The sequence below is a fragment of the Carassius gibelio genome, chromosome B16 (assembly GCF_023724105.1).
Source record: "Carassius gibelio isolate Cgi1373 ecotype wild population from Czech Republic chromosome B16, carGib1.2-hapl.c, whole genome shotgun sequence".
In the NCBI taxonomy this organism is placed as follows: Eukaryota; Metazoa; Chordata; class Actinopteri; order Cypriniformes; family Cyprinidae; genus Carassius; species Carassius gibelio.
Window position 1 is genome coordinate 2,908,505 of NC_068411.1, and position 21,224 is coordinate 2,929,728.

Sequence of the window (21,224 nt, forward strand, 5' to 3'; positions counted from 1 at the left end):
GTTTTATATAGGTATCGTGTATTGATTTTTATATTTATCATTGTGTATTTTATATATGTGCGTGTGTGAAAGTGGTTAACAATAACATCAGCAACATGGTGCAGTGCTTTGTACCTGACTGCAATCACTGCTCAGTCATCAACACATGTCATTGCCATTACACTAATGTTCAGTAAATGCACAAAAAGGTATGCCTAGGCTAAATATTGTTTTGACAGTGGCATTATAAAATGCTTGATATGATTCATACCATATGAAGGCTACAGTAGCCTAGCTAAGTTACCAACCTCCCTGCAAAACTCTCATGGCAGCCAAGGAAATCATGATTGTACTGATCAGTCTACCGTGCAAAAATGCAACACAGGTTTTTATTTTATTTAATTTTTTTATTAATGATCTTCAGTCTTCACGGACCTTCGCGCGGTTTAACCAGACGGTTACACGAGATCCACCTACTGTCTATGGCTCCACCAATCAGATGCAACACTGTGGGATTGTTCAGGATTGTGGGTAATGGAGTACTTAGCCAAGACATCGCGAATAAAAGGCATTTATATCAAAACAAGGTCCATGATCCTTTTGCGTTTATATGAGCATATACCAAAGCTTAGTACAAGCCGTAGCTGGTTTTAAGTCTACCATGTATGGTTACGTTTTTATGGCTTATACTTCAAATGTCAATGCAGAAATTGCATTGAAATTTTACTTCCGGCACCAGCTGTGGGCGGGACTGTGATGCTCTATAGGGCTTGGGCGTCGTGATGTCATTACTTGGCGTGGCCACCACGTTGACAGCCTCCATTACTGCTACTCGGGCTACTGCACAGTGTTTAGACATACTTCCTCTCATCCGTGTGTCTTAATTTGATTAATTAAACAAGCTTCATAGCTCGCAGAATCTGATAAGTGTGTGTGTATGTGTCACCACTGATGCTTGGTTAATGTTAACATTTCCTTAGTGAGAAAGATTGTTTTCTCCACGTTTAATTTGCAGATCCATTTATGATCTGCAGGTGAGCCTCCAGTGACTTTTTAAAAAGTGAAAGTGACATTTTTAAATTGATCGGAGGTGTAAGCGCTCACTCCACAGACCCGGTAGGAGAAATTATCAGGGAAACTGAGGCTTGGTAAACTTTCATGTGTTCATAGGGATCGATTCCGCCTACAACCTCTTTTTTTTAAGTAGCGTTGTTTGGCTTCATTATTAAGTTTGTCCGTATAGGTATAGGCAACTTTTTTTGTCACGTTCTATAACTTTTTCTGGAGACTGGCTATTATCTTATTACAAACCTGCTTTGCGATGCCTCTAAAATGGCCGCCGTTACCCACAATGCACCATTCCATGACGTCTACGCCCGAGCTCTATTTGTTGGGAATTTCATATGGATCCAAACCGTTAATAGTGCCGATTTTGTCCACATACCGGTCCCTGGCATCCATATTTAGCGTATCCCTATAAATCCCACAACCTTTTCACGATTTTACCATCTTTTCTCTTTCTCGGAACTCTGCTTCTTCTCGTTCGACTTCATGTATGTTTACATTCGCGAGGCTGCCAAGTCCCAGAATGCAACGCGGCGCCCAAGCCCTATTAATAAGATTCTCATAACTGTCCCTAGAGCGCTGCTCACCCTCAGATATGGGTGCAGTGGGCAGAGCTTCCCTCCGCGCTCTCTCGGTCCATGACACTCTCCACTGTGGCAAGCTCTGTTGCGGGCTCTCATACCTGATCTGACGTTGCGGTTTCTGGCTCCGTGGCGATCCCCAGCTCTGTCGCTGTCCAATGCGATTGCTCATCGGTCGCGTCAGGGAGATGGTGGGCTGGGCTTTGGATCCGGAGTGGGGCTGGTGTCGTCCGCGATGTCCACAGTCCACAGGAGATCCACAGGACATCTGCACCCACTCCACGAAGGCAGCAAAATTAGTAAAGCATAGTATGTTGAAAAGAGTATGCCAAAAGTCCCCTACTATAGTAGGTCGATTTTTGAAGTTTGGATCTGTGCACACTCTAATGGCTAACATTACCCACAATCCATGATACATGAATAAAAAGCATTAAAAAACTACAAATAACAACCAATGGTTATGTAGAGAGGTTTAGATTAAGGGATTTGAGCTACTAATAAATAAGCATTTAACCTGGTAAAAAAAAAATAAAAAAAAAAAATAAATAAATATATATATATATATATATATATATATATATATATATATATATATATATATATATATATATATATTAATAATAATAATATATAATGCAATCTGTGTTATATTTCATATTCAACAGGAATGTAAACTTTTATAAACATCCATTTCCTTTTTAACTTTAAATGCATTATTATGCAGACAATATGAGCAGAGATCTCTGCATGAAGACCCAGGGCTCTCAGATCATTGTGCTGCTACTTTTCTCTCTGATATGGTAGAAAGTTAAATTAATGAAATGTGCCAGTTTACAGTGTAACTATTCGACAGAGTAGTCCATTAAAGATGCATTTATATGATGTGATTGTATGTCCCAAAGCTTGCCTACTCTACTACACACTCAAAAGTGTGTACTTTTTATTCACCAAAGAGTACATACTATAAGGGCGTGGTATAAGTAGGCACATTGGGATGCAGCATATGTTCACTGTGTGTTTCCCTGAAAATAATTGCACACCTTAGAATGTTCAGCAGTCAATCAGATTCAAGCAATTAATGGCCCTGTAGTATAACTATCAATAACTATTTCTGTATTTTTAATTGTGCATTTCTGAAAAAAAAAGAAAAAAAGAAAAAAATTCACTATATTTTTAATTTCTCTTGCAGTTCTTTGTAGAAGACAACCTAACATCCACAGATACAGTTTATAATGCATCAAATGAGACACTTCTTCAGCCTGATGGACATCCCATTTCTTACCTGGACAATAACACATTCTACCTTCCTGTGAGTTAACTATATTAACTTATGACATCCATATGACTTTCAGGACCTTCAGACTGTTAATGTGAAAAGTAAATGAGGAAACTGGTATGTGTCCTTTTTTGGACTTTTGAGCAGCATTATATTTAACGTGAAATAATATTCATTATGAACTCATTGAAAACAGAAACGTCCTCTCACTCTCAACTGCTTTTATTTCTAAAAAAATTATTGAAGTGTAAAATTATGTAAAATATTTTTACAAAATTATATTTAAAATACAGTAGCCTGAAAATGGGATGTTTCTTTTTCTGGTGAAATTATAATAGCTGGTAAAGAACTACAAGGCATTCATTTGTGATTTTATACAGTGAGGTAGTTCATATTTTAATTAACCACATTATCTTATTTAGTTTTCTCCTTTAATTTAGTTTCATACACTTCAGAAAGATGTTTTTACTGGTCATGCAGTTCAGCCTGAAGAACTGTCTCAGGTTACGTATGTGACCATAGTTCCCTGAGTAGGGAACGAGACACTGCGTCCTCTTAGGGATCACTTTGGGGAACACCTTGTCGTGACCCGTGTCTGAAGCATACTTTGAAAAAACATTAAAACTCGTTGGCCGGCGACAGCCTCTGACATCACTATATGACTATAAATAAGCGACCGAAGAGCAAATAATTTATCTTCTTCGTCTGAAGCTTGCGTCCGAAGCATGGCAGGGAGCTAGAGGACACAGTGTCTCGTTCCCTACTCAGGGAACTATGGTTACATACGTAACCTGAGACAGTTCCCTTTCGAGGGAGCTTCGAACTGCGTCCTCTTAGGGGTTGCTTTGGGGAACAGTATACCCACGCTGCCATGCTGAGGGGAGTGCAGGCCAGAATCATGGCAAACACTAAGTACTAACTCTACCATTTCCATGGGAAGTTGCCCCTTGGACGTTTAGATGGCTGTCTGTGACATTATCCCTTACAGCCAAAGGCCTAAGCTGCATAGCCAGTTTATTTGTTAGGGCCTCGGCCCGGGGTAGAGCTATTATTTATACAAGGTCTTGCCTGTCACACAAGGGGCTACCACTTGCTCTCGCACAAGTTTGCTGAAGGAGCTGTCTCAACAGATCCCTGGTAGCAATACCCTGCTTAGATAGGTATTCAAAGATACATAAATGGAGTGGCGCCCAAGATGAATGGGGCTTTTCACCTACTCAAGAAAGGGCACGAAGCAACAGTGCGAAGCCCTTACCATAAAGGATTTTTAGAAAGAACGCAGAGCACTAGCGTGCGAACTTACCACTATGTGAATTTCAGAAAGTGCGCAAAGACTTCACGCGTACACTTACCATAATATGGATTTTTGAAATACTGTTCTGGGGAGGGGTTCTCGTGGCACTCTGAACAAGCAGCTCACAGATGGAATGATGTATCTCAAAAATATGTTTTGAGAATATCAACTCGATCTGTGGAACTAATGGTGGAGCGCTCTGGGAGGGGGAGCATCACCTGAGGCAGTATATACAGGAAGAATTCTATAAATACCACCTCCACCTTCCCACTGGATGTGACAGCGCATATAAGCGGCCAGAAAGGCCCCCCAGGGTGACCTGGCCAGATATTCATGAAATCTCCTGCAGTGCCATGCCAGTTCTGATGATCAGCGAGGCTCCCGCAGAAGCCTGTGATCTCGGCCACCTAATACCAGAGCACAAGGCGGGAAGGTCGGTGCTGACGGGTGTTTAGTAGATGCCACAACTGAGCACTGTAAAACAGACTCACAGAATGTTGGTAGACACATAACCACCAGCAATTTAACCCATAAGTATATACAGAAATGGTTACATACTCACCCACCCTCCTGTACTGGATCCCCGCTCACGGGGCGCCTCCTTATAGTCCGGACCATCAGTAAGGTGGTTATTATGAATGTAGAACCAACCAAAAACATCAAAGGTCCAGCATATGAGACTGTTATGAGATACATTTTTCCACCTAACCTCGATCAGGTGGAGAGCTGGTGGTTACAGGGGAATTAGGCAAGGGAGGATAAGAGCAGAAGTTAAAACCATCCAAAGGGAATGAGTAGCTACCTAGGTATCGTTCCGATTCGGACGAGAATGCTGCTTCGTCTGAATCACATCCCTCAGGTCCTGCTTACCTCCTTGTGACCCACGATTCTCTTGCCCCTGCCTACAGGCGGGGGAGAAGCGCAAGCCGCGACACTAGCCATCTTTTAGCCTTCACTAGCCTTTTTGTCCGTCTTTGATCCACAGAACGAGACGGGCCATGACCCCTATGTTGTTCGGATTCGGACCTGGACCTTCATGGAATGAAGGATTTAAAGGCAGCTAAGCGGCGCCCTTGCCTCCCTGAACTTTTCGACCATCGTCTCGACGGAGGTACCGAAAAGCTCAGAAGGTGAGACCGGAACATCGAGAAGAAAGTCCCTTTCTTTCCTCCCGATGTCTGCCAGGTTCACCCACAGATGTCTCTCCGTTACTACCATGGCAGCCATAGACTTACACATGGCAGAGGAAGAGAGAGGAGAGAGAGGTCTGTGGTGCAGGGGGGCTTAGATGGCAAAGAGAGAGATTTAAGAGAGGATGTTTCCCCCATAGAGAGATAGCTAGCCAGCGTCTCTTCTAGAGGGGGCATCTTCTCATAGCCTTTTTGTGTAACTTAGTTGTGTAGCCTTTTTCGATTTTCAATGTTAGCATAACTCGTATGCTGAAACCGATGGATGCGAGAAGAAAATGGCCTCTTCCATTCTTTTTCGACTTCTGCATGTAAATCAGGCAAGAATGGAAGGCTCACCTGGGCTGGAGGGCTGTGGTCAGAAAAATAACGCTCATCAAGGCGACCTTGCAGCGTTATTTTGCTGGTACGTTTCCATGGCAAGTCTAACTTTGCTGTGGCACGATCCATAACCTCTAACAGCTCCCCATACGCAGGGCAGGAGGATTGAGGAGACTCAGCCTCAGCTTTTTCGCCATACTCAGACATCTCCTGCTCTTCCTGGGTAGAACCCAGCAGAGCATTAACTTCAGTATCAGAAAGGGTTAATGACAACACATCTTCCTCCCGAAGTTCACTCTCGTCTGCCGCCGAAGAGGGTGAAAGGGAAAGTCCCTCTCTAAGGGGAAGTCGTGGCCTAATGGTTAGAGGGTTGGACTCCCAATCGAAGGGTTGTGAGTTCTGGTCTCGGGCCGGACGGAATTGTGGGTGGGGGTAGTGCATGAACAGTTCTCTCTCTGCCCTCAATACCACGACTTAGGTGCCCTTGAGCAAGGCATCGAACCCCCAACTGCTCCCCGGGCGCCGCAGCATAAATGGCTGCCCACTGCTCCGGGTGTGTGCTCACAGTGTGTGTGTGTGTGTGTGTTCACTGCTCTGTGTGTTATGGGTTAAATGCAGAGCACAAATTCTGAGTATGGGTCACCATACTTGGCTGAATGTCACTTCACTCTCTCTCACTCTCTCACTCTCTAAACTCCTCAACGAGATCCACCTGTGATCCCCACGAGCTCATACTCCTCCGTGCATCATACAAACAAAACAGTCAATGAAGACGAAGAAGATGAATGACGTGCTCTCCGGGCACTCATTTATAGTCGCGCGGGTAGTGACGTCAGAGGCTGTCGCCGGCCAACCCGTTGGTGTTTTTTCATAGTATGCTTCAGACACGGGTCATGACGAGGTGTTCCCCAAAGCGACTCCTAAGAGTGCGCAGTTCGAAGTTCCCTCGAAAGGGGAACAGTCCTTAAACACATGGACAAGTTGCTTAGCTTTTAGCCGATTTTTAGTCGATAGCTGACTGATTTTGTTTTTGATCTACGTCTTATCAACATTGATTCAAATATAGTTTATTTAGTAAGAACATAAGTGGGCTTTGTGCAGTCACAACACAATATTTATGACTTCTGTTTTCCTGCCGTTAGTATTTTATCTACAGTTGCATTCTGGGCCTGATTTCCTGCTCAGTGTTTTTGAGGATCAACTATGAACTGAAGATGCTAATCATGCTAACAGCTGTGGTGCTATACAGCATCATCATACTTCAAACACACGCATCCCTTCTGGACGAGTACAGTAAATTCCTCTACAAAACAGAGATCCTGGATAGGTGAGAACTTGTTATATACACTATATTGTCAGAATTATGTAGGGACCAGTACACTAATATGTGGTTGGGCATTGTCATTAATAGAAAGTCGGTCCTGCATTTCTCTGGGAAGGTAACTGGAACAAGGCTGCATAGATTGTCAGACAAAATAATTTAGCAGTCAGCATTTGAATGCTCAGTGGGTTCCAGGTTTATGATTTTAGAAAAATTCCACACCAGACTTGGTTAAACATTTAGATCTCACTTTGTGCACACGGGTCACGCTGGAATGAAAAACAGCTCTCCACAAACTGTTGCCACAATGTGCCAAGTACACAATTATGCAGATGTCATTATATGTTGCAGCATTGTGATTGTTTTCACTGGATTTAAGGGGCCCTATTAAGCAGAAGGCAGTGTCCACAAACTTTTGGCTAAGTATTGTAGTAGTATGTATGTTGCAGACAATAATGATTGTTTCAGCCTTTCAACTTTAATAATATAAAAACATTCATAGAAACGAGAAGAAGGAGGTGGGAACCAGCATCATTCAAAAAAAAAAACTTTAATAATAAAATAAACACAAAACAGTGCGACTGCACCTCGTGGACGTCTGCCACGCACAAACAAAACCAAAAGACAAAACCAAACACCTTGGGGTATGGACAGACAGACGAGGTGAGAGAAAAGGAGACGGAAGGATGAGGAGCGACAGAGACAAGAGAGGGGAGAGAGAAAAAAAAAATCTTGTTCCGATTCCCAGACACAACGTCACTCAGCCCTCCACCAGCTGGGTAAAGTCTTCTGCGGTGCCTGGCGGCGGCAATGGATAGCCCTTGGTGGATGGCACGACACTCCTCCACCACCCGGTGGATGTCGACAGCTCCTCTGGGTTCGGGCAGCCGGCATGAGTCTCCCGTTCCCTGCTCCACCCCATCATGGTGGATGGCAGCAGGCTCTGGCCCCAGGCAAACAGTGGTGACTCCTCCACTCCCTCACGGACAGCAGCCATTGCTCTACATCTCAGGAGGCCAGCAGCGAGCTCATCCTACCCCAGCAACTCACTCCAGCCCACCGCCTCGAGTGTCCATGGTGGCAGCATGGATTCACCACAGCGGCGAGGGATCTTCGGCAGTGTGTCCCTCCTTCCTCCCATGTTTCGGCAACAATGTAACAATATAAAAACATTCACAGGAAGAAGGAGTTGGGAACCAACAACATTCAAATTAAACTTTAATAATAAAATAAACACAAAACAGCGCAAACAAAACCAAAACACAAAATAAAACCCAGGCCTTGTCCTCTCTTGTCCTTCACTGTCGTACCTCCTCTTTTTATTCTTCTGGAGCTCCTAAGTGGGACTCGAGACCGGTGACTGGTGCAGGTGTAGCTCATTTCCAATTACTCCACCGGCTTCAACCATTTCCTATGGCTCTTGACCCCACCCCACTCGTCACAACCATTAAATATCTTTATTTATCAATAAGCTTTTGGTGTACAGCAGGTACTCAAATATATTTAATATGGTAAGGTAACCATGTGTATACATTAAACCATCAGATTTATAAATGATGACAGGATTTTTACACTCTCGGAAAATAAAAAGTTTCAAAAGCTGTTACTGGGGTGGTACCCTTTTTTACCTGTTAGGTACTAATATGTACACTTCAGGTACAAAGGTATGCCTTTTGAAAAGGTACTGCCCCAGTGACAACTTTTTAACCTTTTTTTTTCTGAGAGTGTAAAATCTGGCTATATTTGGCTAATTTATGAACACAACTAGCACGACAAAAGAACATTTGGATTCGCTTCATGCACAGTAGTTTCACAAGGATTACAGATTTTGTTCTAGAAATCAGAGCTGGATGTTGAAAATAAATCACTGAACCAGCTGACACTTCCTGCTAATTGACAGCTGGGATGGACATGGTCTACTAGCTATCCTGGGCTACAGATGACATGATTTGTTAAAAAAATAAAATATATTGATGCTGACAAGTCATCTCTCTCTCTCTCTCTCTCTCTCTCTCTCTCTCTCTCTCTCTCTCTCTCTCTCTCATCAAAACAAGGCCAGGAGTTCTGAAAGACTTGAAAACTATGGGCTCTGTATCTCTATTTATATTCTTCGTCACTCTGCTTGTTCTAGCTAGACAGGTGAGTGTTCTTTTTTTAAATCTGAGTTACACTTGCTCATTTATAGATTAAAACAGCTGATGGTTATTATTGTTATTTGCATATTATATGTGTGTATGTTCACAGAAGGAATAAATGCTACTTCTGCCATGAAAGCAGAAAGAACTACTGTAATAAAATTGTTATAGATATCCATTAAATACATTTAACGAAGAAACTTTTTCTATTAATTGGAAATATAAAAGCTTTTTTTATTTGAATTTTATTTTAAATCTAAATATATGTATATATGGAAGTTCTAATTGGCCATGCATTATAATATTTTTCCTTCTTGTTTTCTCGTTATAACGACTGGAATAAACTGCTGGCGCAGTTGTGTAACTTAAAGAAAATTAAGTCATTATAGTGAAAAAACTACTTTTGTTATGTCGAGATAACAAGAAAATAAAGTTATAACAATAAAACAACTTTCGTTATGTTTAGATAATGAGAAAATGAAGTCGTCATAATGAGAAAACAAGAAGAAGAAAAAAAATATAATGCATGGCCGCTTACAACTTCCGTAAGTTCGTTACAATAGCAACAGTAAAAACTGTCATGTCATGATAATGAGAAAACAACTTTCGTTATGTCAAGATAATGGGAAAATTAAGTCTTTATAACGAGAAAACAACTTTCATTATGTAGAAATAACGAAAAAAAATAAGTCTTTATAACGAGAAAACAACTTTCATTATGCCATGCTAAGGAGAAAATTAAGTCTTTATAATGAGAAAACAACTTTCATTATGTCGAGATAACGAGAAAATTAAGTTGTTATAACGAGAAAACAAAAAGGTTTAAAAATAATAATGCATGGCCTCTTAGAACTTCCGTATGTATATGATTTTAAAGTGAAATATATTTGTGTGTGTGGATGTGTGTGGGTATATACATTAATATACAAATAAAATATAGAAATGTATTTTTATTAACCAGTGACATTAAATTGTTTAAAAAATGACAATAAAGACACTTATACTGTTACAAATGATTTCTGTTTTCAGTAAATACAAACAAAAAAAGTTTTTACTTTTATTTTTTAAACAAGCTATCTTGTAACTGTTTCTAACTGAAACTGCAAAAAAAAACAAAAAAAAAAACATTGTGTATTTGTATTGTGTATGTATATATGTTGTGTGACAAGAATCGGACTTTATTTTATCATGTGGATTTGCTTTTCGTGTTTGTAACTGAAATAGCACAGTAACATCCAGTTTCTTTACCTCTGTGTCCTCTTGTAACAGAATGAATATTACTGTAGGTTGGATTTCTTGTGGAAGAACAAGTTTAAGAAAGAATGTGAGGAGATAGAAACCATGGAAAACCTTAATCGTGTTCTGTTGGAAAACGTTCTGCCAGCCCATGTAGCAGAGCACTTTCTGGCAAGGAACTGGAAGAACGAGGTAAGAATGGAGATGGAAAGATCTAGCCTGTACTGCAGCTTTATAAACTGTTTGTTAGAATGAGCTTCTTACTTTAAAACTACCACAATACTATGTTATATATTCAGAAAAAAAAGTCTCTTGAACTCGAAAATTGTAATATGTCTTAATATGTTTCAAAAATACTGGCTTACTTCATACCTAAAAATGTATACTTATCTAGTACAAACTATTTTTTTTTTTTTGAATGACTATAGGTAATGAAATTGAATGCACATCTAACAATAACTTGAATTTAGATGCTTGAAAGTGCTTGACAACTGACAGTTGTTGTTTTCTTCCGTAGGCGGGTGCATACTGTGTATGAAAAAAAACACCTAACCCTAAAACAATTCTAACAAAAGGTTTCTCAGCTGTTTTTTGTAGCATTAGGTGTCCTTAATAACATACCAAAAGTTTACCAAAGTTTAACCACTAGAAAGGTGTAATTTTCAAGATGGTGTCCAAGATGTGCAGGGAGCCCTTTGTCATGGTTCTTCCCCTCGTGTCCTTGATTTTTCTCTAGTCTTGAGGCAGGATCATGACAGGCCCGTGTTTTTGTGTGCAAGCACATGGCCTTGTCTTTGGGCCATGTGCTTGTGTTGTCTCGTTTCCTTGCCCCGCCCCCTTGTTATCCTTGTTCTGTCATTATTGCTTTACCTGTGTCACCTGTTATGTTATCATTAGTCTCCTTATTTCAATCCTCTTGTGTTTGCTGTCTAGGGTGGTTCATTGTTACACTTTGACTAAATGTTGTGAGACCTGTGGATTGTTTTCCTGTAGTGTGAGTACCAGAGTGAAGAGTCTTTTGTTTTATTGTTTGTTTCTAGTCTTAGTCTTGTTAAGTTATTTGACTACACCCTAGTCGTTGTTTTTCCTCTCGTGGGCTTTGTTTTCCCCTATTTGTCATTAATAAACCCTGTGTATAGTGCATTCTGTCTGCGCCTGAGTTCATCCCTGCACCCCCATGTGACCCCCTTAAAATATCTTAATTCCTTCAATATTTGACTTCGTTAAGTAATCTTGTCTAACCCAATGTTTTCAGGTTCTGTGAATCCATTGGACTTTTCTAAATTGCACTGACATGATTACATACTTATGGAATACATAATTTTGTGAAAATACTGTAAGGTTTTATCATTGTTTGGGGTGAACCAGAGATGTAAACAATTTAGCCTATGTCATGTAACTTCTCAGTACATGTTTTTTTTTTTTTTAACCAAAACCCAGACTTCAATGTAAAGGTTATTGCACCCAAAAGTAACTTAAATTGGAGTTGTATAACTTTGGTCATAACTTTGATCAGAAACAACCGTGAATTAGCCAGAACAGAGGCCTGTGTGTGTGTGTGTGTGTGTGTGTGTGTGTGTGTGAAGCCTCTAAAATGGTCACTCATTTCAATTTGAATAAGGTAATACATATATAATGCATCCTCTATAGATGTTTTTGAGTATAAAGGTGGCATTTTACTAAACCTAACAAACTAAATTCACAATTTTCAGTAATTCAGAAGATTGTGGAAGAGAATATTGATATTTGATATCACTTGACTCATTGTAACAGCACAGCACATTGTTGGCAGCACAGTGTATACCATTTTGCTCAAACAAAATTCATCCTTGACTACTTAAGTTATATATGTTTTTGTAATTTAATAAAAGTACACTTTTGTATATTCTAGATACAATGCACACAGAAATATTTGAAGAGTTTTTTTGTAAAAAATCAGTATTTCAAAAAAATTGAATATTCCATTTTGAGCTTGATTAGTCTAATTAATTATGAGTATGAATGCTGGGTACCTCCTGGGATAGTTCATAACATGCAACCACAATTATGGGAAAGACTACTGACTTGACAGTTGTCCAAAAGACACAGAAGGTCATTGCTGAAAGGGATGCTGTTCACAGAGTGCTGTATCAAAATATATTTATAGAAAGTTGACAGGAAAGAGAAAGTGTGGTAGGAAAAGGTGCACAAGCAACAGAGATGACTTCAGCCTTGAGAAGATTGTCAGGAAAAGTCGATTCAAGAACTCAGGAGACCTTCACAAGGAGTGGACTGAAGCCGGAGTCAGCGCATCTAGAGTCATCACGCTCAGACATATTAAAAAAAAAGGGCCACAGCGGTCACATTCCTAAAACCAAGCCACTTCTGAACCAGAAAAAAAACATCAGAAGCATTTCACCTTGGGTAAGAAGGAAAAAAACTGGACTGTTGCTCAGTGGTCCACAGTCCTCTTTTCAGGTGAAAGTAAATTTTGCATTTAATTGGGAAACCAAGGTGAGGAGTCAAGTCAAGTTACCTTTATTTATATAGCGCTTTAAACAAAATACATTGTGTCAAAGCAACTGAACAACATTCATTAGGAAAACAGTGTGTCAATAATGCAAAATGACAGTTAAAGGCAGTTCATCATTGAATTCAGTGATGTCATCTCTGTTCAGTTTAAATAGTGTCTGTGCATTTATTTGCAATCAAGTCAATGATATCGCTGTAGATGAAGTGACCCCAACTAAGCAAGCCAGAGGCGACGGCGGCAAGGAACCGAAACTCCATCGGTGACAGAATGGAGAAAAAAACCTTGGGAGAAATCAGGCTCAGTTGGGGGGCCAGTTCTCCTCTGACCAGATGAAACCAGGAGTTTAATTCCAGGCTGGAGTCTGGAGGAAGACTGGAGAGGCACAGAATCCAAAGTCCATTGTGAAGTGTCCGAAATCAGTGATGATTTTAGTGCCATGACGTCTACTGGTGTTGGTTCATTGTGTTTTACAAGTCCAAAATCAATGCAGCCATCCACCAGGAGATTTTGGAGCACTTTATGCTTCCATCTGCTGACAAGCTTAATGGAGATGCCGATTTAATTTTGCAGCAGGAATTTAGCACCTACCCAGAGTGCCAAAACCACTTCCAAGTGGTTTGCTGACCATGATATAACTGTGCTTGATTGGCCAGCCAACATGCCTGACCTGAATCTTACAGAGAATCTATGGGGAATTGTGAAAAGGAAGATAACTAACATCTAACAAACAATACAGAGGAGCTGAAGTCCCCTATCAAAGCAACCTGCAGTGCCACAGATAGTAATTGCAAAAGGAGCCCCAACCAAGTATTGAGTGCATAATTGAACCTACTTTGGAGATCTTGAACATTTCTGTTTTGTAAATCTTTTTTTTTTTTTTTTTTTTGATTGATCTTTGAGAAAATATTCTAATTTTTTTGAGATACTGAAGCTATAAGTCGTAACCATCAGAACTGAAACAAAAAACTCTTTAAATATTTTTTTAAATAAGTTTTTGTGCAATGAATCTACAATATAAAAAAGTTTCCTGTTTGAAAGTCAGTTCTTGGAAATTTATGGCTGAGCTGCCTTTTCTTCTGTGAATGACAGGATTTGTATCACCAATCATATGACCTGGTGTGTGTGATGTTTGCTTCTATCCCGGACTTCAAAGAGTTCTACACAGAATCAGACGTAAACAAGGAAGGTCTTGAGTGCCTCAGACTACTGAACGAAATCATTGCAGACTTTGATGAGGTAATATTGCTTCTTCAGGTACTTTTAGAAAAAAAAAAAAGTTTTAACTTTTATCCCACTGAAGTGTACTTTGAACTTACTGTAGTGTGCAAAATCTGCTTTCTTACTATGGAATTGCATTCGCCTATGAAATTCATCATATTATGTCAAAAATAAATGTTATTACCATGATGCAATCATTTTCACAAAGCAGTTTTGATGATTTGTTTGATGTTAACTCTGCTATGGTTATGTTGTCTTTCCTGTTTAGTTGCTCTCTAAGCCAAAGTTTAGTGGAGTGGAGAAGATAAAGACCATTGGTAGCACATATATGGCAGCCACTGGACTTAATGCCACACCAGGACCAGAATATACACAGGTATCAGGAATGTATGCTATCAGTCATCTTTGAAATTATGCAAATCATTAATGGGAATAAAATGCAGTTTTTATTTACTGGATTAATTTAATCATTTATTTTTAATTCTTTTAACAATTTGGTGGTCCAACTCTACCCTTTAGGAGCATGACAGGCAGTACATGCACATTGGTACCATGGTGGAGTTTGCCTTTGCACTGGTGGGGAAGCTTGATGTCATCAATAAACATTCCTTCAATGATTTCAAACTTAGAGTAGGTGAGTAAAAATGTAAATGATAATATATATATATATATATATATATATATATATCCGCAAGTGATGATTATCATGGTGCAAGCATAAACAGTTCATGTAGATGATACGAAGATGCAGTGGTCCTGTCTGAAAAAAAAAAAAGTGCGTAAGTATATTTTGAGCTGTCTTTTTTTTACACGTTATATGTACTTACTATTATAATAATTAATTAAACATGATTACATGCAAGCAACCCTCAACCAAACACTAATCATAATCCTAACCCTAACCCTAACCCTAACCATAGAGTAAGTACATGTAGTTAAGTTAAATAATACATACTAAATTATGAGTATTATAAGTTATATTATAAATAATATAAGTACTCAGCACTTTATCTATATTTTACATTTGCTTCACCTGAATCATAGGAGAAAAAAAGTAAGAAGTTTGAATCCATGCTCCTGTCTCAACATCTCCAAAGCCCTCTTCCTTTGTGGCTGGTGGTGTTGTCATGAACCACCATGTCAACAATGCAGATCCATTCAAAATCATCTTGATTTTCCACTTTAATGATCTCAAACTTAAATTCTGTACATTTTTTGACATTTACAGTCAATAACAGAATTTGTCCATGTAAGCAAACAGCATTAATGACATTTGGCATATTACAATAACATGTATATCACTATCTGCAGGTATTAATCATGGACCTGTGATAGCTGGGGTGATTGGAGCTCAGAAGCCCCAGTATGACATCTGGGGCAACACAGTGAATGTAGCAAGCAGAATGGACAGCACAGGAGTGCTGGGAAAAATACAGGTATGAAGGTTTATAATAAGAATTTTATTATTATTATTATTATCATTATTATTAAATGTACAGAACCATTGTTTGCTTCTTTATTGGTTGTTAATCGCCTCAAATCCTATTATTAGATGTTTGATTACAGTTAAAGTAACGTCTTGGTTACGTATGTAACCCTCGTTCCCTGAGGGAGGGAACAGAGATGTTATGTCAGTGACTGACGAAATTGGGAATCTCGCTAGAGAGACAAATCGCCTTTGAGTGTTAACAAAACAAGCCAATGAATATTTGAGTGCAAGATTTGCATAGATGGTGCGGGAGGAACTTCAACAGGTTCGCCAAGAGGGAAACTGGACTGAGAAGCACTTAGGCACACGTATCCGGTCCGAAGAGGGGAATGGTGCAGCAAGTGTGATTGACACCGAGCCGGTCCAGCATTACAGGCCATCTGAGGCGAGTATGTGAGAGGACACAGGCTATACACTGAGATTATAGAATCTTGCAAACGTTTTAGGTGAATCTCGTAAACGTGAGCCGGTAGCTCTACAGATGTCTGTTATTGACGTGCCCCGTGTCAAAGCCCATGAGGAAGCCACAGCTCTTGTAGAGTGTGCTGTCACTCCAAGGGGGCATGGTAAGTGACGGGCCTGATACGCTAAGACTATAGCCTCCACTATCCAGTGGGCAAGTCTCTGTTCGGAGACAGCCTTTCCCTTCTGCTGTCCCCCGAAACAGAAAAAGAGCTTGTCTGAGGTCCTGAAGCTCTGCGTGCGGTCCACATAAATGTGCAGGGCTTGAACAGGGCATAGCAAAGCGAAGGCTGGGTCTGCCTCCTCCCGGGGCAGTGCTTGCAAGTTCACCACCTGATCCCTGAAGGGTGTGGTGGGAACTTTGGGCACATATCCGGGAATTCGAAACACGTATCGTTGACCGAAAATGCCTGTAGGTCCCTTAACCTTGACCGAAGCCAATGCAGTGAGGAGCACTGTATTCAGTGACAGAAACTTAAACTCTACTGACTGCAGAGTCTCGAAGGGCTCCTGCTTCAAGGCCCTAGCAGCAACATACACTTTGAGAGTGGAGTCAGACAACCTTCGCTCGTGCTCATCTTGCAGAAAGGAGAGCACAACCACGATCGTGCATCTACGGTGATCTTCCCGGCGGGAAGGACACCAATCGCCGAACAGGTTCCACTTCAGCGCCTAGGCTTGCCTAGTAGAGGGCACTCTAGCTGAAGTTATGGTGTTTACTACCGCTGGTAGTAAACACCATAGAACCAGCTAGAACCTCCGCATCCCGTCCAGACCACCAATGGAGATACCACAGGTCTAGGCGCGGGTGCCAGAGGGTTCCCCCATCTCTGAGAAAGGAGATCCTTCCTCAGGGGAATACGCCAAGGAGGGGCTGTCACGAGGAGCATAAGTTCTGGGAACCAAGTCCGACTGGGCCAGTATGGCGCTACTAAGAGGACCTGCTCCTCGTCCTCTCTGACCTTGCACAGTGTCTGTTTGAGAAGGCTCACTGGGGGAAACGCATACTTGCCTAAACCCAGAGGCCAGCTGTGTGCCAGTGCATCCATGTAGAGGGTCCCCTCGGACAGGGAGTAGAACAGCTGGCAGTGGGATGTGTCCGGGGAGGCGAACAGGTCTACCTGAGCATCCCTGAAGTGTCTCTAGATCAGCTGGACAGTCTGGACATTCTCCCGGACTTGCTCTTTTAGATTTAAAAGAGCAATGATAGCTGAGGCACGATGTGAAAAATGCTGCAGCACTGGCAACCCCTGGTGACGCGCTGTAACACTCCGAAGCGAAAAGCTGTTTGTGCAACCGTATGCGCTCTCCTTTTATACCCACGCTGCGGGGCAGGGCGTGCGATGCAAATCTTGCATGCCAATATTCATTGACTCGTTTTGTTAACACTCGAAGGCGATTCGTCTCTCTAGCGAGATCCCTGATTTCATCAGTCACTGACGTTACGTTGAATGTGACTGACTAAAAGGGAACTCTCTGTGTAAAACCAGCGAGATTAGGAGAATGCTCATGCTTTGAAGAACGTGTAGTGTGGTGACTCATTAACACATTTAATTCCTTTGTGTGCATGTGTGTTTGCAGGTTACAGAAGAGACAAGTTGTATCTTGCAGACATTAGGATACATGTGCACATGCAGAGGAATTATAAATGTGAAAGGGAAAGGAGAGCTCAAAACATACTTTGTTCACACTGAGATGAGCCGGTCTTTATCCCAGGGGAATGTAATGCCATGAAGCATACCAACAAACATGCAATGAACTGCAGACATCCACAAATGGGAATAAAAGGGATATTTGTAAATAATTGTGCCTAGTCTTTAGATGCACAAAGTATTGGATGTATTAAAAGTGATACCATTTCTACTGTATCTCATAGGCAGGGTTTGTGCACAGGGTACTACTGTAAGTATGGTAGAAATTATTTTGTAAGAAAATCAAATATAACAAAAAGTGTTTTGATGTTTTAATGCCATTTCTTTCTTTCTTTTTCTTTTTTAAAAACTTCATTAAAGTTTATATGTACTTGTCTTTCTGAGGGCATCTTTATTTTTGATTTCAGTTTTTGATACACTGTAGTTACAAATTACGGAAATAAGCTAGTACTTAAATGTTTCTGTGTCGTGTCACTAACATGCTGTGCATGATATGTCACATGTTTACACCAAGGGTATATAGATGTAGCTTTGGACAGTAGGGAAATATCCATGTGAGTTGTGAGTGCAATATAGTATTGTATGTTTGTATGTCTGTTTCATGTTTTTATTCATACTTTTTTTTCCCCCTTTACACGTTTCATGAACATAAGCAGTCGAGTTGTTCTTTGCAACCTCTGTGCACCTTCTTTGAGAAACTGGACCACAGTCATCAATTCCCAAGAGGTGTTTGTATATTTTCTGTTTCATTATTGTCACAAGTGGACAAATAATGGGCTAAAACAGCATACAAAGTAGTTTTTCTGAACTTTATATTTATGCCTTAATGTATTAATTGTTCAGTTGTAGTTCGCCAAATGAAACTCTATATTTAACCCTGTAAAGTCTGACAGATTATTTTTTTGTAAGAATTATTATTATTATTATTATTATTATTATTTATTTTTATTTTATTTTACTTATATTTTTTACCTTCATTTGACAGTATATATTGACAGGAAACATGTGAGAGAGAAATGGGACAGGATTGGGAAAGGACCGCGAGCCAGGACTCTAACTCGTGTCACCCAAAGCGCAACAGCACTATATGTTGGTGCACTGCCCATGAAGCTATCGGCACCAACTACATATTAATTATTATTATTATTATTGATAATAATAATTATTATTATTCTAAAGCTTTAGACAAAACCGTAGTATTAATATTAATGTTTATTATTATTATTTTTTTCATTAATAATAAACCTTTAGAAAAAATCTTAGTTATATGATCAAATCTGTAGTTTTTAATTTAATTAATTAATTAATTTTTATTTTGGGGGCAAAACATATAACACAATGTAATACAATGACGATTGAGAGATGTTCAAACAAATGTTCCTCAATAGTGTGATGTATCATATTTTATATATTTTAACAATATATATATATATATATATATATATATATATATATATATATATATATATATATATATGACAAGATTTTTTTTTTTTAATTATGTGCAGATATTTAATTTAATTAATTAAGTTGCTTCAGTGCAGTGTTCATCTTAAAAAAATATTACTAACATTATATCTGGTTCTAAACTGTGCACAATTACTTTTTTCAGTTCTCAACATTTATCCATGTTCCATCATGAGCACCAACTGAAACTCATGACAACACAAAACATGCAAACCCAACTCAGTGCTGGCCTATATCCATGAAGACATTTTAATTTTAATCATCTGAGGAAAGTGACATCTCTGATGGAGCCACAATTTAAAAATGTATTGCTTTGTTTTTAACTTTTAATTATATTTTGTACTTAGCATTTATATGCTGTTGTGTCTTGGCATTAGTGTGACATCTATAATAATAATTTGATGAAACTGTTTTGGCAATGTGAAATCAATCCGTTAACCAAAAACCTGAATTTGTTTCTCTTTGTGGCACAGTCCTGTGTTCTCAGACTTGCTTGATGTTTTCTTTTCAGTGCAAGGATGATATGTCAAAAATAATTTTGGGTGACCCACATATGTCCATGTCTGTTTGGGTCAGATGGAAAATAACTGAATCTGAAAATCATATTCTGAAATTAATTTTACATGTTAGACTGCATCTCAGAATAATTGTTCTAAAATAAATGAAAAATCTCATGTAAATCTACAGAAATATAATATATTATAATATTTTAAAATACGTAAGATAAAATGAATATTAAAATATATAATCAGTGATTCCATATACTTTGCACAAAACTTCTGATTGTTTTAATGACCTTCAATTAAAGGAATAAACTGATCCGTGTTGAAAAAAAAAAAAAAAAAAAAAGCATTTTTAGCTGACTGATATGAAGCATCTGGGTTCTTTTCCTAAATTTATTCTCAAAGCTGCAGGTGTTGGCAAAGAAACACAGCAGAGAACAGAAAACAGGATGGGTGCCCATTTTTAATTAAAAGAATCCTGTTTTGCGCAAGCTGTTTACCCCCAAGGCATTAGCTAGAACGTGTCCCACTGAGCAGGTCCCTCACAGCCCAAAAGACCTCTAAACTCACTATTACTGATTCCTTATCATGCATATAGAGACTAATCTGCCACTCAGAAAATATGTTTAGGAAAGATTTATCCCAGATGTTTGGCAAATTACATCATATCTGTCATCAAATGTAAATCATGTAAAAAAAATAAAAATAAAACAGGATGCCTAAATATTAATTTTAACCCTGGAAAGCCTTACATATCATAGAACTAATATACATAGAGTTATTTATATAACCAGAAAGTAAGATGCAATTCTAATAACTTAAACCATTTTTTTTTTCTTTACAGTATAACGGACTACTTTTATTAAATGCATATTAAAATCATCTGTCTTTATATCTCCAAATGACATGTCTATCTAAATCTAAATCTAAATGTTATTCTTACATGAACTTTATAAAAAGTCATAAAAGATTTTACAGCAAAAACACAAGTGTCCCATTATGTAATGTTTATAGAATTATTCTAGAATGTCTTTTACTTGAAAATAAATAAATAAATAAAAGTATAAACTATCAATCAGAGGGCTTAAGATCATAACAACTATGTAGAGGCTTTAGAAATTTTTCTAATAAATGCGATACAGCAAGCTTTACAGGGTTAAAAATCTATCTCAAACAGGACAAAATTAACATGTATTTAGTGGTAAAGGAAACATATCTGATCAGCTCAAGACTTCAGGAGGGGAACAAGTGATTGTGTGATAGTTATCCACCTGTCTCATAGCTGTCAGTTACCCCTGTGGGTTAAAGAAGCCTGTCATCCAAAAGCAGTTGGGTCATCCCTCAAAAATCCAAGAGTGGAACTGCCGGTTCTGCTACAGCAACTCTGTAAACCAAAACCCCATGCAATGTGGTGGGAGCCCAGGAGGCCTGCATACAGACACATGCACACACATATAGAAAGTCATTGAAGCGGAACCACAGTTAACACATACAAAGATAAGATAGAGAAATACACAGAAGACAGG

The 21,224-nt window shown here is 39.2% G+C and overlaps 1 protein-coding gene across 2 annotated transcripts in view; it reads left to right on the forward strand.

The window, feature by feature from the left end:
* Nucleotides 1–18,104, forward strand: part of adcy2a (adenylate cyclase 2a) — a 167,825-nt gene extending 149,721 nt beyond the window's left edge. For both annotated transcript variants that reach the window (XM_052577874.1, XM_052577875.1), the window contains 9 exons: nucleotides 2,815–2,934; nucleotides 6,846–7,030; nucleotides 9,079–9,163; nucleotides 10,429–10,587; nucleotides 13,997–14,143; nucleotides 14,394–14,501; nucleotides 14,645–14,759; nucleotides 15,437–15,561; nucleotides 17,658–18,104. In XM_052577874.1, the coding sequence (XP_052433834.1) occupies nucleotides 2,815–2,934; nucleotides 6,846–7,030; nucleotides 9,079–9,163; nucleotides 10,429–10,587; nucleotides 13,997–14,143; nucleotides 14,394–14,501; nucleotides 14,645–14,759; nucleotides 15,437–15,561; nucleotides 17,658–17,810 (1,197 nt within the window). In that variant the 3' untranslated portion in view covers nucleotides 17,811–18,104. The remainder of the gene's footprint in view (nucleotides 1–2,814; nucleotides 2,935–6,845; nucleotides 7,031–9,078; nucleotides 9,164–10,428; nucleotides 10,588–13,996; nucleotides 14,144–14,393; nucleotides 14,502–14,644; nucleotides 14,760–15,436; nucleotides 15,562–17,657) is intronic.
* The last annotated feature ends 3,120 nt before the right edge of the window (nucleotides 18,105–21,224 follow it).